Source organism: Sinohyriopsis cumingii, chromosome 19 (assembly GCF_028554795.1).
Source record: "Sinohyriopsis cumingii isolate HCF-2022 chromosome 19, ASM2855479v2, whole genome shotgun sequence".
Lineage (NCBI taxonomy): Eukaryota > Metazoa > Mollusca > Bivalvia > Unionida > Unionidae > Sinohyriopsis > Sinohyriopsis cumingii.
The window spans coordinates 56763491-56780404 of NC_142979.1; the positions used below are offsets into that span (position 1 = coordinate 56763491).

General features: G+C 36.1%; 1 protein-coding gene across 5 annotated transcripts in view; it reads left to right on the forward strand.

Annotated features, from left to right (window-relative positions):
* The window catches only part of LOC149775749 (cellular retinoic acid-binding protein 2-like), a 52624-nt gene that overhangs the window by 26636 nt on the left and 9074 nt on the right, over nt 1-16914 (forward strand). For all 5 annotated transcript variants that reach the window (XR_016416609.1, XM_089944232.1, XM_089944234.1 and 2 more), the window contains 2 exons: nt 9090-9259; nt 16284-16397. Coding sequence is in view for 4 of the 5 variants with exons in the window: in XM_089944232.1 (XP_089800358.1) it covers nt 9090-9259; nt 16284-16397 (284 nt within the window). In the remaining variant the exon portion in view is untranslated. The remainder of the gene's footprint in view (nt 1-9089; nt 9260-16283; nt 16398-16914) is intronic.

A 16914-nucleotide genomic window follows, 5' to 3' on the forward strand; every position in this document is an offset into this window, starting at 1 on the left:
CTTTTTTGCGCTGTACAGTATATATCCAAACTAAATTCGTGTCAGGTTTTTTACCTCCGGGATTGAACACTATTCCCGCTCTTTTTACGTGAGATATTTTCTTATCGCAATTCAATAGAACTAAGCCCGCTGTGTACTGTAAATTACTATCACAGTCGACAGATTCCTAGTGCTAACACCATCTATTCTCGTTTACTTGCTAATTAGCGATACATTTACATTCTTTTCCAGACATAGAAGACACATAAGTGAATTCTCACAATTTGTATTACAAGAAATGTATAAAATCTTTAAGAAACTTACAATGCGTATCAGAGCAATGCATGAAATTCCTGCACTACATGATTTCTATTACAGTCAAGACGGATTAATGAACAATTATTTTCTGAACTAAAGAAAAATTTAAATATGAATTTAAAACGAATAAATTAAACAAATAAAGACATACTTACATCAATGCATATTCTATGTTATTAAGACAATATCTGGTTTCGGGTCTCTCAATTCTTCAAGACCCACATTCTTTGGACGATTTATTTAACGAAAGAAATTGCTTATTAATTTTTCTCGGAGCTAAATTCTGGTTTCCCACAGAATCTTCGACTTTAGACTAATTTCGCAAGGGAGATTACTTAAACCTTGAATTTCGTCTGGGTACTCACCCCCCGTTTAAATTAGCCAACCAGGGTTAACTTTATCTAACTGCCGACAATATTAACACTCCCATCGAAGCCAGAATAATTCTCTCTAAACCGTCTTTATTAATAACTATTCTGGAAAATATCATTTTATAACACCTATTTCAAATGGCCCCAGATTTCCTCAAATTTTAGCTCTAGCTTGAGTTATCTTCATTATTTCCCTCTAAATGACCTTACGTTAACGTATCTGTCTCGCCGTTATCGAACGGATTCTAATCAAAGTTCAATCATACATCCAAACAAGAGAAATTGACCATTTTCAAGCTGCAAAGTTATTGCATGCCTAGCCCATAAATCGATTTTAATGGTAACGTGTCACGCTGACCACGACAGAATGTACCTCAAAAAATATATGCAAAATATTGTACCATTAAGTAAGGATATGGTTAAAGTGTTTACATTGACTTATATTTCCTAAACTCCTCAATGGATATGTGCATTTGTTTTTTGTTTTTTTTTTACTTGGAATGAGTTATAATGAAACCAAGATTTCATTTGTTGACACACAATACATGCCCTTTGACCTTAGGGTCGCGATCACAATCATAGAATATTTGAGTTAAGGTTTTTATTTGTTTGCTTACATTTACGAAACCACTGGATGAGTTTTCTTCATACTTGGTGGTGGTGGTGGTGGTGGGGGGGGGGGCAAATATCATGAAGCTAAGGCCATTCTACGACACGCTACCACGCCCATGTGATTGCGTTAAGGTTTCGGTCAAAGTTTTTTCTTTCATTTACTAAACACTTTGGTGACTGTTGTTTTGGTAAGGTTGTGGTTAATTTATTTTCATTTGGCTAGATTTCAAAACTCCATGATGGATTTGTTCATTCCTGGAATGAGTCATAACAAAGCAAAGAATTCGTTTGTTGACATGCACCCTCGTACTTTGGACTTTGGGCCTGATTGTGGCTATGACCCTATCAGAGGGAGCCATATGGCTCGGGACTCAACCCTTATGGGGCCTCGGTTATTACACTTTTGTGTTAGATCTCTTAAATATTCTCGCTGTGTATTTGTTGTTTTAAATCTTTATACAGTAAACTATGATGGCTTGTCAGATGCATTTATTTACATTACAACTCATACAAAGTACACAAATATTCAAATATCCATGTTCTGATATATCCATATTAACTAATCTTACACACTTCAACCATTTTCCAAATTCACAATCTAAGCATGTGTAAAATCTAACATATCACATGAATAAATGCACTAGTTTACTGCGAAGTAACCTAATAACAAGTTACAATATTAATTCTGACCACAAGCTAACAATCTGCATAATTCTCTACATAATGCTCAAACTCATTTCTCAAATACGCATGTAAATTAAACACTATAAATGTAATAATACTTACTAAGCGATCATAGTAATTAAGTATAAATACTACACATAATTACAATTACAATGCCGTAATATTCTGCAAGAATCGAGCAAATAAATTACTGATCTTTACGAAGCCTTGTCTTTCCATAGAATCTCCTCTCTAAGTTTTACCACCAAATTACGAGTGGGTTTCTCAAAGTAACACTATATTGCTCAGCAATCTTCCTAGGCGAGACTACATTTTTGCTTGCTAGTTAGCATTCATAATTCGGATTGAAATTGTTATCACAATTCCGATTGGGTGTCGCTTTGACCCGATCCAATCAAATTTAGCGGACAATGTACTTATCGCTGTCTGTCAACGTGGGGACGGATTTAGAACACGCCCCGCTCCCTCGCGGGTTCCTCTGATCCTATGGCTAAGCTGTAACACATAGGTGGGAAGTCGCGTGAGCCATCGCCTGTGCCGATCCAAGATCTTCTCTCTGGTCACGGTAACCTTGCGTAAGAGATTAACTCTAGCCTGCGGCTATGTTTATACATCAAACCATGAATTGTAAGAATATCTTAGTTTATACACGACTTTTGAACTGGGGCTGAGTAAACGTGACAGATTTTTTATTTATCGTGTGCAGTGTATGCCCAGCTATTTAACAGAGTCAGCATTAGCAAGGCGTAGAGCCTGCAATCCACTGGGGAACTTCGTCAGTAAATAGTTGTTCACAATGTGTGACTTGGTCTGTAGGACACCACAGCTACAGGAAGAGTCATTTGCCTGGCCCCATCGGACAAGGCTGATTGCACAATGACCCTGTCCTGTCCGGAAACGGTTCAGCTTGGTCCACAGGTGTCATGGAAGGTTGAAGACAGGAGGGCTGACAGATGGCTCAGCTACGAAGGAGTGGTTTAAAACATCTGTTGAAGACCACTCATCACTCCATGCCGAATTAGCTGTCATATCCTCCGGCAACGAACCTAACCAGATTGGATGTCTCGAAGCCAAGCGTACTGCTGGATATGAGATGATTTCCATGTACAGTGGAAGTTTATCACTGGCATGAACCTTTGTCAGCAGTTTTGTGGTTGCTTCCTGGCAACGGAGATGTGGAGGAATGTTGCAGAGTACTGGCAGTCATGGTAAAGGAGTAGAATGTAGTGTTTCCAAAGTACAAATGCACAGCATATAATGAAGTTTGCACATCATATAAGTACAAATGCACAGCATATAATGAAGTTTACACATCATATAAGTACAAATGCACAGCATATAAAGAAGTTTGCACATCATATAAGTACAAAAGCACAGCATATAATAAATATTCTCATCTTAAGACAGCTCTGGCGTTCCATAATTATGCCCGTTGTTGTGTTGAGCTGGACGTCAGTTAGCTTGGTATGGGGCGATCGAGTCCAGACAGGAGGGCAATATTCAGCTGTTGAATAACAAAGGGCAAACCGAATTCGGCATCGCATCACGATTACGTACCACCAACAAGAGCAACCTCCGACGTGCTTGTGTCCTCTGACTTTCAAACTACTGGACCGGCCGTACGAGTTTTACAACATAAAGTCGAGGGTCTTTAAGCAGCCACAAAAAGATTAAAGTGTCCTTAAATAACATAGATATGGTTGCCAGACAATATCAACAATGATTCAGCACGTGAAATTGGATTTCTGACATATAAAATGGAACTTCCAGCCACCGTTGTTTAACTTAACAATTAAATCTGAAACCTTGATATAGGAAATATAAACTTCAACCACGGCCGCTGTGTAATTGAGCACACAAAATATAAAATCTCGACATATGCAATGAAGCTTTCAGCACAATTTCATTCAACATGTGAAATTGAAATTTTCGACATAAAGCTCTGAAATGTCAAACACAGCTGTTCAATTCCTCAATTATAATTTACAATTAAAATCGACATTGGAAAATGAATTTCCATCCACTGCTGTGTAATTCAAATGCTCAAATGTCAAAACTCGACATATGTCATGGAACTTTCATTGCAAACAATATGAATCAACGTGATAAACTGGAATTCCTGATATACTAGATCGAAAACTAAACACCTTGATGTATTTTACTGGTAGACACTTAATGTTAATTTCATTTCATTTTTAGCATATGTTGGTCGATAACATACATTTCTGTCTGTATTTTTGAAATTTTTATAGGCATACATATATGGTCATGCACGCTAGATTACATAATGCTGATGTGTCTGGCTTGTCTGGTCTTCAGTTTTGATTTTTTTCTTTGCAAATTCTGCAACTGTTATTGTGATTATGGAATATAACACTGCAACCATACCCAAAGCTTTAGAGGAAAATCAATTTTGGTATTGTCCTTGCATTTAATGATTGCATTTACTTCCTAGTAATTCCAGTAGTTTTATTGCATTAGTCGTGGGCGGGAAAAGGGTGTATTTCTGTGCATGTTGTGAAAGAACTGAAGTCATCTCTCTCTCTCTCTCTCTCTCTCTCTCTCTCACACACACACACACACACACACACAGAGTTGAATTATAGATGCTAACGAAACATAACCACGGGTGTGACGTATCCCTGAATGTGTGATGTAACAAGATCTTTTTTACAGCAGGAAAGCCTTGGGTACGCATTAGTTAGAATAACAGTCATGCAGTGAAGCCGTTTTCTACGAGCATTATAACGGATTTGCGCATTAGCTCACAATTGTCTAGGATTAGCTAAAATGCTGAGTTTTATGAAGGCACATTGTTATAATGTTTACCGAGTTACTTTAATCCTAACTGCGTTTTAATGGAATACAGATGTGGATCTTGATTTGCATTGAGTCTGTTGGCCATCAGCCAATACAAATATTTACTTTTAACTTTGTTTCAAAAATTGATGGTGGCACGTTCGTTATATAAAGTAAATTTAAGTCTATCACATGCACAAACATTCAATCAATACAATATATATATATATATATATATATATATATATATATATATATATATATATATATATATATATATATATATATATATATATATATATACACACATCCACATATTCGTACCTACATATATAATCTCAAATCATATGTGTGTATATACCTATACACAAGCAGATGTAGACACGTATGGAGAATGTTACGATAGAAGTATACAACGTACGTTAATGTGTGACCTATAAAACACAAGCTAAAAGTGTCATAAAGAATCTGATATTCAAAACACTTTTCTTGCCAGTACGAATAGAATATTACGAATAAAATATGATTGATAAACAATGCCTGTATTTAACAGCGAAACGGTAATGAGTCTTGCCATTAAAAACAGCATGGATAAAAACAAAATTAATATTCATTATAGAAATAAAAATAAATGGAATATTATAATGTTATGCAATTTTAAGTAGCATTCAAGTTATTAAATTCACTTAGTGTTTTATATAACTTAGATCTCCATCATCGACAGATTTGGTGGAATTTAGTAGTTTCATAAATTTCAACTTGGACCTTTCTAAAATTAAAAGTTTATATACACCTTTCGAAGTGGAGAATCACACGGGCATTCTGGTACAAAGTGATACTCCTCTACCAGTATATTGAAAAAGTACAGGTCCATTGATCTGTTGGGGCCGATTGTGGTCTCTTCCATCTTCCTGATTCCATGTGTACAGTATGGGCGTACGTCCTTATATTTGATAAGGATTTTATGAATTTTTTTCACATTTCTGTATCCAAATACTCCTTTAGCCAAAAATTCAACTTGAGACTTCAGTATAAGCTTCCTTTTAAAGTTTCTCTGGTTCCAATTTGCTGATTTTTATTAAACTGGCCAGCTAGATGTTATTTGACCAAAAATAAGAATCCGTTTATGTTCTCGACAGCTTGATTTATCGACACTCCCCCCAGACCAAAGTCATTTAAGAAATCCCATACTAATGATGCCCAAGTTTTCTTTCCAGTACGGCTGTGCTAATAGCATTAGGATATGTATAACAGATATGTATTTTCTATTATCATGAAATTGGCATAATGCGATAATATCTAGGAGATATAAAGTCGTCCTCCCCAATTCGCCATATTCAGAATTTTGACATTCTTTTCACCCGGAGATTTACATAAAAATGTAAATGCAAACGTTCTGCAAAATTTCATTCAACAGATCACCAAATTTCTTATCCATAATTAAGAATTGGTGAATTTTGATTCTTCAAATTGCACATTTTACCTTTGCCGGCACATTTCCAAACTTGTATACATAATTTATCCTTTGCGAATAATTCTTTTGAAGCATGCGCACCAAAAGTTTGAGAAAGTGTGAAAGAACCCACTGTTGCAAGAACAATTCTAATAGCAAATGTATTAACCACCTCTAACTCCAGACCTTTAGGCCTATAGTATAATAATCACCACTATTCATACTCCCTTACGGAAACCCATAAATTTGTTTTGTTGTTTATATTAGATCTAAAGCGTCACTTCTTACAATAATTACTCTGAGCACCCTGGTTCTTTGAAGGATTAAGTTTTGATTCAAAATATGCATATAGATTATCTGCGTATTGCAGCACAGCCGTGTTAACACCGATGTTAATAAAATTCCTTGTTTTGTTTGTATTGTCCTTTCAACTTTTTTAAGATGAATTACAGTGATGTAGACTTTCCCATATATACGGAAGTAATGTATTAAAATTTTACATGCATGTTTCAAGTGCGATACACGATTTTCCTTTGTTTGACATATCAGCACTTCATTTCTATACAAAACAAGTTGTCGTGGGGGTTTACTAACGATGTCTGATTCATAATGAATAATGAAATTATGACATAAAATTATTATACAAAACAAAACATTTATGGAAACGTATGCTCAGCACTTGATGCTGAAATAAGTTATCGGTCTCATCTTCCACCTCGTCCGTCTTTTCCTCTTCCTGGTCATTATTATTATTATTATTATTATTATTATTATTATTAATGATGATGCTGTTGCTATTCTTGTTTTTGTTGCTTGTGACTTTTTTCGTCCTGTTATCACTCCTGTTGTACCGCTATTTTGTTAGTGCTCTTATTGTTTTGTATTTTTTTCGTGGTAGCTGTTACTGTTGTTGTTGCTGCTTCTGAAGTTGCTGTATACTGAAATTTAGAAACTAAATGTCCATATTTTTTGCTCGTTACCAGTGTTCTCGGAGTTTTGTTGTTATAGCAACTATTTTGAGGACCAGTGGCATCAAGTTGATAGTAATATTATAGTGTGAATTGATCATAGGATTTTGTAATTGTAATAGATAATGTAAAGTGATCAAGGGATGTTGTTATTGTAATATATAATTGATAGTAATATTTTAGTGTCAATTGATCATATAATTTTGTTATTGTAATAGATAATGTCAAGTGATCATAGGAGTTTGTTACTGTAATAGAAAATGATAGTAATATTATAGTGTCAAGTGATCCAGGGTTTTTGTTGTTATAATAGCTCATTTGGAGACCGGTCACCTCAGGTTTTTGTTGTCATAGTAACTAGTTAGACGGTTAGTGCCCACAAATGCTCACAACTTAGTAAAATAGTTGATATTTACACACTTAAAATTAGAAATTAGGTGAACATATTTTAAAAAGTGATTTCTAATCATTTGGAAAATAGTTGTCTAAAGTTAAGATATTATGGTGGCAGGTAGAATTTAAGTGAAACAGTGTTTTAAAGCTGTTTTTTGGCTTGTTTTTTCAGGCATCGACCAAAAGTAAGTAAATGTAACACATTGGGTACTTGCCTTGCGCGAAGATTTTTTCTCTACTATTGTTTATAACATCCTGTTTATATGGCTAATAGTCATGTGCTAAGTGATGAGTAAATTGTTACTATTAATGGTATACGTGATTTATTAAATCTTTCAAATATATCCATGAAATCTTATGGGTAAATGCCTCACATCAAAAACGTTGATGTCATGTCTATAAAATGTTTCGATCTCTCTGTGCTGATTCTTTGCTAATTGTTCCACCTTTCCGGTAATCAAGTACTTAGAATGTCCACCTCGGATGCGGGAGATCACGGGTTCGAACCCCAGCCGAGTCATACCGAATACTTGTATTAACGGTACTAACAGCTGCCTCACTAGGCATGATACTTCATGTATGCGGCATGATGCCCCAGTGCTAAACATCACGATAAACTGCCACACTGCAGACACCGTAAAATTGTTAAAGCTTCGTTACCCCCACCCCATTGACCATTGAATCTAAAACTATTTACAAACCTATTGTTCTCTTGCTCAGTATTTTCCCTCCTTGTTAAAATAATCTATCGACAAAGAAAGCCATGTTGAATTGAATGCATTTCTGATCGTTGTTATGGCAACTAACTCCTTGATGAAAAGATGACAGTCATAACATAACACGTCATCAATGAAAAGTAAGGGTCAGTTTTGAATATTCGAAAGATAAATTACATTCGTTATAAGCAGTGCACCTGCATCATCCGTAAAGTGGACATGGCAGAGCACGTCATGTACAGCGATTTCTTAATGACGCTCCGTTAAAAATTCAAATCGCACACACACACACACACACACACACACATACACACACACTGAATTCGAGTGATCTTTAATTTCCACGTAGTGGCGCTCTCCTTTCTTGTGTTGTCTTGATAAAAACAAATGTTAACATGTCTACTTTCCTTCTCGTTATTGATTACTCTGACTGGTTTAATGTATTTCTCTTCTACTGTCTTGCACACATTCAGGAATATACGAATATACCTATGCCAACCTTTACATAGCGGATATTATGTTAATCAAATTTATTCTTTTAGTGTTCTCTCTTGATCGTATTCGTCTATACTCATACAAACATCTTACGATATCACTCGTTTACTCATTTGAACGGAATGTAGACTATGGGACAAAATGATTTAGGAATTATTTTGCAGCGATCTTTTGGAATATAACCGTGAGAGTCGCTTTCTTGCCACTAATTAATGCGGTTAGTGTCTCTTCATAGACGTAATAATCACCTGGTGTGTGATAGCTAGAAAACGAAGTTTCTAAAATCTGCTTCCTGTTGCAGGTATGAATTTGTTAATCCGGAAACTAGCGGGCGCTGTGAGTTCCTCGTTGGACATAGACGTAGTGGACAATTCCGTAAAGATCGTGGCCAAAGCCCCTCTCTTCAGCAGGACTATCACCTTCAAACTTAATGAAGAATATGAAGAGGAATTCGAGGGAATCAACATGAAGGTACGTTCATCGTCATATGTACGGGTAAAGTGCGACAGTGGCACCCGTTGCTAAATATGTATATATGATACTATTATTTATTTATTGAATCACACATATGTCCTTAGCATCATGGTAGTTTTGGAGAGAACACATGTAGGAAACTGAGAAACAAACATCGAAAACCTTTCAGAAATGTGTCTTACATGACTGCTAAGTGCTAAAACTCTTGTCTTTAGTAACACCTTTGCAGATGGACTGGATGATCTGCAATGACATTCACATTGGCCACTGGCAATGAAGCAGTCAGAAGACGGGAAGTTGAGAATGGTTTCCTTTGGAATTGCATAGACTCAGCAATGTAAATTCCAGGAACCAGCATTTGTTATCGCAATTTAGCGTTTACAGCATCTACAAAGATAGGTTAGTTATTCCTGTTCTTGTTTATCTTTATTTATTGGATTACGTCAGAAAGTCAAACGACGCTAGGACTTCATAAATCTGGATTTTGAAGCTTCACTTTCCTCATCTCCAAAGTCTAAAACTGGCCTCTGCACAGGATAAGGAATTACTGTAAACTCCTTAATAAAATTGCTAAATCAACCTAAATCTTCAAATGTAGACTATTTTTTTTTAAAACAGCTTGAAAATATGATCAATTTGTTTCGTTGAGGATATCGAGAACTTAAGGGGTGAACTGTTCGATTTATATATTGAAAATGATAAGATATAGAAAAGAATGAAAGTTCTGGGGAAAGCAAATGAAGATAAAATGGAAACATTAGTGGAATTAATACGCATAATATCTAATAAGGTGGACGGTGTAGAGCAATACCCCAAGAGTTAAACATCTCTTGATTTATGAAGTATAGGATGGAAACAAGGATGAAACTGTTAAATAATGCGGAAAGAAAGTTTTATTTGGATGCATGCTGGGGGTACATGTCTCGAGTGAAGATATAAATGCTATCTGCAGAGTTGGTACTTGTCTCGAGTGAATATATCAGAATTTGTACTTGTCCCGAGTGAAGATATAAATATCTTCTGCAGAGGTGGTATATGTCTCGAGTGAAGATACAAATACCGTCCGTAAAGTTGGTAGATTTGATGCAGATCCAGACAGACCCGTTATGTGAAAATTCATCAGGAAATTAGTGAAGGTGGAGGACTTGAGTAAGAGCAAGAAACTGTAAAGTTCATGGTATATCTTTAAAGAAGGCATTACTAAAGGAATGAGTGCATTTGCGTGTGAGATATTCAAACGTTCTTGTGTTGATTTGTATGGGTCCAAAATCTGACTGAAGAAATGATTATCTTGGGAAATATTTAGGAATCGCTGCATACAATTGGTCAGAATAAATCAAGGCGTACACTTTGGAAGTAATGTGAATTTAAAGTGACACCCTTGGTCGAAATTCTTTAGTCCAAAAATCCTGATAGAGGCGAAGTGTGGCTCTGAGGAAGCCTAAAAAGAACAGTGCTTTCCTCGTTAAACAAGAAAATGGGACCAGGTGGCTGTCTTGTATTAAAAAACAGGGGTTAGTGCTAGGACGCACAATTTCTGAAAGAGAACAGCATTAAGGTAGGCAATTTTAGTTTCCCAAGTAATTTATCTATTTTTGATTGCTTGTTTTGTCCAAATGTGTTTGATATGACTAGTATCCATATTATATATCGTTTATTCAAGTTCATGGAAATCTGTTGATGCTAGAGTTGGTATGCACTTTATCTCTTTAATTTTACAATTACTAGTTCATTGATAGAATTGACGATTGCATGCTTTCCAAATTTTCATATGCGTAGGATTTCATAGGGTTATATGAAATAATTTTCTTTGTTAGAACGATACTGATTATCGTGAGTTAACGATAATCGCATATTTGTATCTGATTTTGTAATGTTTAAATAATCTTGTAAGTTAGGGATTGCTGTGAGCTAGAATTTTGTGAATTTTATGCAATAGTAATAGAGCATGTGGTAGTGTAGATAAAGAGATACGGTAATGTTAGACACACCGCTCACCTGTTAATTTATGGTCGGTTGCTGTACAGCGAGGATGATGTTCTATCGGATTAAGTCAGAATGTATGCAGTGTGGATAGTTAGTATGCTTCTGAGTAACGTAAGTGAGGAAATTTATGTACGTGTAGAAAGTGGTACATATAGAGATTATGGGGTAATTTTGTCCTGTAAGGAAACAGCTTTCTGAGGTGAAACGGGAAAGTCCGAAGACGGAAATCAAAAACAAAAAAAAAAAAAAAAAAGAAGAAGAAAGAAGTGACGAATTCAGAATAAAGGACTAGGAAGTCTAGGAAGGGATGAAGTATTTGGAATAGGAAGACTCGAGGAAATAGGAACATATTGATACATGGTCAAGGGAGGAAGGTGATGCAAACAGTCGTGGACATTGCGCTCTTTTCACCATTTGTTATTTTGTTGAAATAAATCAAAATTAGACATTACTATTACATTATGTTGACATAAGTTGAATTGGAATTGCCAGTGTTAATTTGTTTTGATTAAAATTGTTTTTTTTTCTTCGTGTCTAATGGGGATTGTATTGCATTATTTCTTCCCAATATTCTTGCTAAGTTCTCTGTTGATATTCTATCTTTCCACTCCCACCGGGCTAATCAATCAAGGGAGGTCATTCCCTAGATAACGCCAGCCAAATCCAATTAACCACCCCTCTTACTAAGAGGGTGACGTTACAATACGGTTCTAGTTCCATCATGAAGGATGGTACACGGTATGGTGAGGATCTGCGAAATCACGATAAATTTATATATACTCTCGATTCTGTTGACGGTTTTTTTGTGTGGCCATCATTTAAAATGCTATGGTAAAGCATTTCCTTAGAAATGTTTGGCAGGTGTTTATTGGTAAACAGTTAGTTTTGTGCTTCGGTAGCGATAGATCTTAGGTTGGTCATAATAGTAAATCACAACAAATAAATACTAGTACTTTACCATGGGTGGCATTCTGTAGTTTCGTATTTTGCATAGGGTTAGAATTTTAGAGAAAAATAATTTCCATGTGTTTCCTCACTGGTTATATTGATTATTTATAAAGACATTTTATATCTTGGGTATTGTTAAAACAACTTTTAAGTCTCTTTGTTTTGGTGTATGAATGATGGGTACAATATGGGTTATAGAGTATACAGCTTGGCCTTACTCCAGATGTGCACCTTTAAAAAAATAACTGCTAGCTCCACTTGGTCATTTTCGGTTCCTGAACTACGGAGGTAAAAAAAATTAAAAATATGCCCGTAACATTTTTTTAAAATATATTTTATATATTGATAATTCATTCGGTGCTCTTTCAAAAGCTGGTATTGTCTAGTCTGGCACAATTCATTTTCCCAATTGTAATAGCTGCTATGGATAGTGTACGTTAGACTAATTCAGGCTGATTTTTTGAGCACAAGGTAGCAGTCATTTTAGTTAGCAGTGTGCTTAGATCATGTACAATTTCCAAAAGTACAATATTCAAAGAAATGTCAGCCACATTATATCATCAAAGTAGAATGGAGGTTTGCCAAGATTTTGTCCACAGCGCATGTTTTCATTGCAAACAGCTCAACCTTACATACGTCACTCTCTTAAAAGTATATAACAACTGGTGAGCGCCCCCATGATGAAATTACTGGTCAGTTTTTGTTATTTAAATAGCAAATGTACTTGAGAAAGGTTATCATGATTTTGTTAAGTGGTGAAACATGCACAGACTCTTATAATGTAGGGGCCCCGAGTGGCCGAATGGTCTAAAGCGTTCTTCGTTACGGATCACTGCCATCTCACCGCTGTCTGCGTGGGTTCGAGTCTCGGATTCGGCTAATGTGGGTATGTGAGAAAGCTTGCCAGTAGCTTCTCGTGGGTCGGTGGTTCTTTCCCAGGTTTTCCCGGGTTCTTCCTCCACCATTAATACTGGCCGCCATGTATAGCCAATCGCGTGCTGAAAAATGGCGTTAAACCCAACAACAACAACTTATAATGTACGATGCCACCCTGATGGGTCGACGTTTTACTTCCATAATAAACGGCGCCATGTAGCGTGTTTTCCGGTCGACTGGCAGGAGAGCTGGAGGACACATTTTCAGGAATACCTCACACACTTGGCGTCCTATATTGAAACTTTTCCACAGATTAAATCGGACTTCAGAAGCTACACAGGTGGCTAGGTCGATCAGTGCGAAACGTCTATTAATCATTGCTCGTTTTAGTACGTAAATGCGGTGCAGTTATTGTTGAACTTGAATATGGGGGAAGAATCGAGGCGATTTGCCTCTTTGTGTGTATTATGATTATAGCAGAAGGTTATAAGATCAAAGACAGAGATATCCACCATATGCGTTCTACACTGGAAAACATGATTCTGTACACGTAGTTGCGTGAGAAATGTATATCGCACACACCTTTATCGCATGGGCAAGCAAAGTACAATACGCCGTCATAGAAAACAGATACACTTGTTTTGCCCCTTCACGAATGTAGTAGAAGCATACGGTATCCTTCTTAATCCATAAGTACGCCCGTCCGTCCGTCAGTCTTTCCATATTGTTAAATTGTGTCTTTTGGCAAATTGTGAGGCACACTCGTGTGACATGATTACATTTCTAGTTTAGACAAAGTTCTCTAGGAATTTTATCCTGTTTCAGTAAATCAGTGGTGACTGTTGCAATACACACACGCAGCTTGAGATAAACGAAATTGTATGAAGGTCCAGTATTATTTGCAGTTATGCTGCAGATCGATGTGTCACGAAGTTAGCCGACATATCCAATGCATTTAAGGATCATTTGCGAAAAGGGACACAATTTAACAGCTTGACTAAAAACCGAGTCTGAAATATTGCAATATTAATTTAATTTATCAATTTATTCCCATCGGATACAAATAGAATTCGGTTTAGTTTGATCATGTCAAAGAATGTATGGTCAAAATTATTCCGGATAATTCTAAATCGACACTTTATTGATTTTGTATGAATCCCTCCCATCTCTTAAAAGCCATATTAAATCTTCCATCTGTCTGAAGTAAATAGTTTTGCTAATTTGTTCATCACAATCGTTGTGTTCTTCATATTTCAAACATGCGATCCAACCCACTTTACAAGTTGGAATTCCATCCTCATTCGATTCTACATCTGAAGGACTCAGGACACTAATTACATGGGGAAATGGGAACTAGTCTAAACATGGAGGTACATAAGATAAAGTATATATGTATTTGGAGGGCAATGGTTTGATGATAATGTAAAGTAAAATGATAATACAAAATTTCTTTGAGGTTTGTGTGATGAGATTACAGTCCTTTTACAGACTTGGTGTTAGAACTCTCATTATTGAAATTAGCTCATGATTCTTTAATGTGCAGAATTTAAAACACGTTTCAAACACGTTTATATTTATAAAAAATATGCCGCGGCCCACCGAGTTTTCTCTAATCAAGGATGGGTCTACTGAGAAATGTCAGTTTAATCATGAGCGCTAAAAATTTAACGATACTTAATTTTTAATATAATGGTGTTTTCATAGGTTTACTCTGAGAGTTGAATTAGTGCAGCGAGTGTTAAAAGTAACTTGGTGTTAACTTAATTAAACAAATTTATTTCATGTTAATATATCTTATATTTAACACGCTCATGAAAATATAAACGCATGAGTTATAAAATAATCATCTTTCAATATATAATCGTTTTATGCACACGGTCTTCATGGATATACATGTACATAATGCTTTCTTGAGATGACGATGCCATCATGCGCACGGTCTTCTTGAGATTTATAATGCCTTTATGCACACGACCTTCATTAGATTCACTGCCTTCGTGCACACGACTTTCTTTAGATCCATAATGGACTCCAATCACAATTATTTTTCTACATTTGTTTCTCAACTTTCCACTGTGACCAAATTCTAATAAATCGTCTGTTAATATAAAACAGCTTTAATGATGAACTCAAGGTGAAATTCTTGTCATAGGTCATTGTACATTTTCTTGAGAGACTGGACTGTAAACAAACCACAGTGCAGTGGGTCAAAGACTTCACTTCCGGATCAGCATCAATGCCTTATCACTCACTGTGTACTGTCACCGAAATACACACGACGACCTCATCATAATGCTCAAATTCTAATGAATAAATAATTACATTTAAATCAACACCAAGAATGGAATGCCTAAATCTAACCCTTATATCACAACCAAAAACGAGAAGAATAAATGTTCTAAAAGTAGACTGGGACAACATTCGTGGGTATTGAATTGGAAGTAATAATTGTGACCAGAATCCTAATGCCTTTATGCACACGGCCTTCTTTAGATAGACCTCCTTTGTACATTTGGCCTTCTTTTAACAGATGATGCAGTACAGAAAAAGCCGAAATAAATTAGTTTGATAAGCCGTAAACATGATTATTATTGTAAACTAGTCAGCGAATATAAGCCGTAAATATCATACTGAGGAAAGAAAAGAAACTAAACTGTGATGACCTAGTCGATTTCACGAACACCATTCTTTTTCTGGGTTTACAGTTATGTTTATGATCCAAATATCTTAATGGCTGAAATTTCTAGGATCCAAAGATATGATTTACTGAAATTAAAAAATTACTTAAAACTGAATAATAAAATACCTTTAAGGTTTGTGTTGGTGAAACTGGGATAAGGACAAAGGGAGATTAGAATGGAATCCATAAACGAGATAAATGAGTTGCCTCTCCAATGATCGATCCGCAGAAACACTGCACCGGATTTATGCTTGCACATTATATAAAGGAAAGTTAAGTTACTCTCACTTAGCTCTGCATCAGTAACAATGACTGCTACCTGCGAAAGTAAGACAACAAATGGCATTATTTTTCCGTACGCAATTATGCTAAATGAAGTAAATTAGATAAGGCATGCACATAATTTACAGGTTATTGAGAGTTTACTTTCTTTTAAATCAAATGAGTTGGATGTATTTTAGCTCAGTTTGTTTCAGTTTAACACTCGTTGTCCCAAAACATTTAGAATAACTCTATCATATGTCTTTGTAGTGTTTTTCTACGTGGGAAGACGGAAAACTGAAAACGACATCGGAACCGAAGGAGGCTGGAAAGGTTAAGCCACAAAGATTCGTCAGAGAACGTGTCAATGATGAACTTGTGCAGGTAATGCACGTGTCAATGATGAGCCTATGCAAGTAATGTATGTTATTTTCGTAGAGTCCTTGTAGGTTTAACCTCTTTGCTTGTAATAATCTTCGTGCAAGATGTGATGTGATTATGATTTTTAGCATCGCTTTAACAATTTTTCAGTCATATCGCTACGATGTCTGCAGTGTGGCAGTTTATAGTGATGTCTAGCACTGGGGCATCATGCCGCAGACATGTAGCATGATGTCCCACCCACTCACATTATCCTGACACCAGGTCAACCAGTCCTAACACTAACCTCTTAATGCTGAACGCCCAGCGAGTCAGCTGTTAGTACCATTTGTGTAAGTCTTTGGTATGACTCGGCCGGGGATCGAACCCACGACCTCCCGCATCCAAGGCGGACGCTCTAACCACTAGGCCACCAGAGCGGTCTTCGTGCAAGAAACAAACTGTACATTCCTAGAATGTAGTGCTTATCAACATCTATACAAGAAAACTTAATATATGTGTATATTTATAGAAATGACCG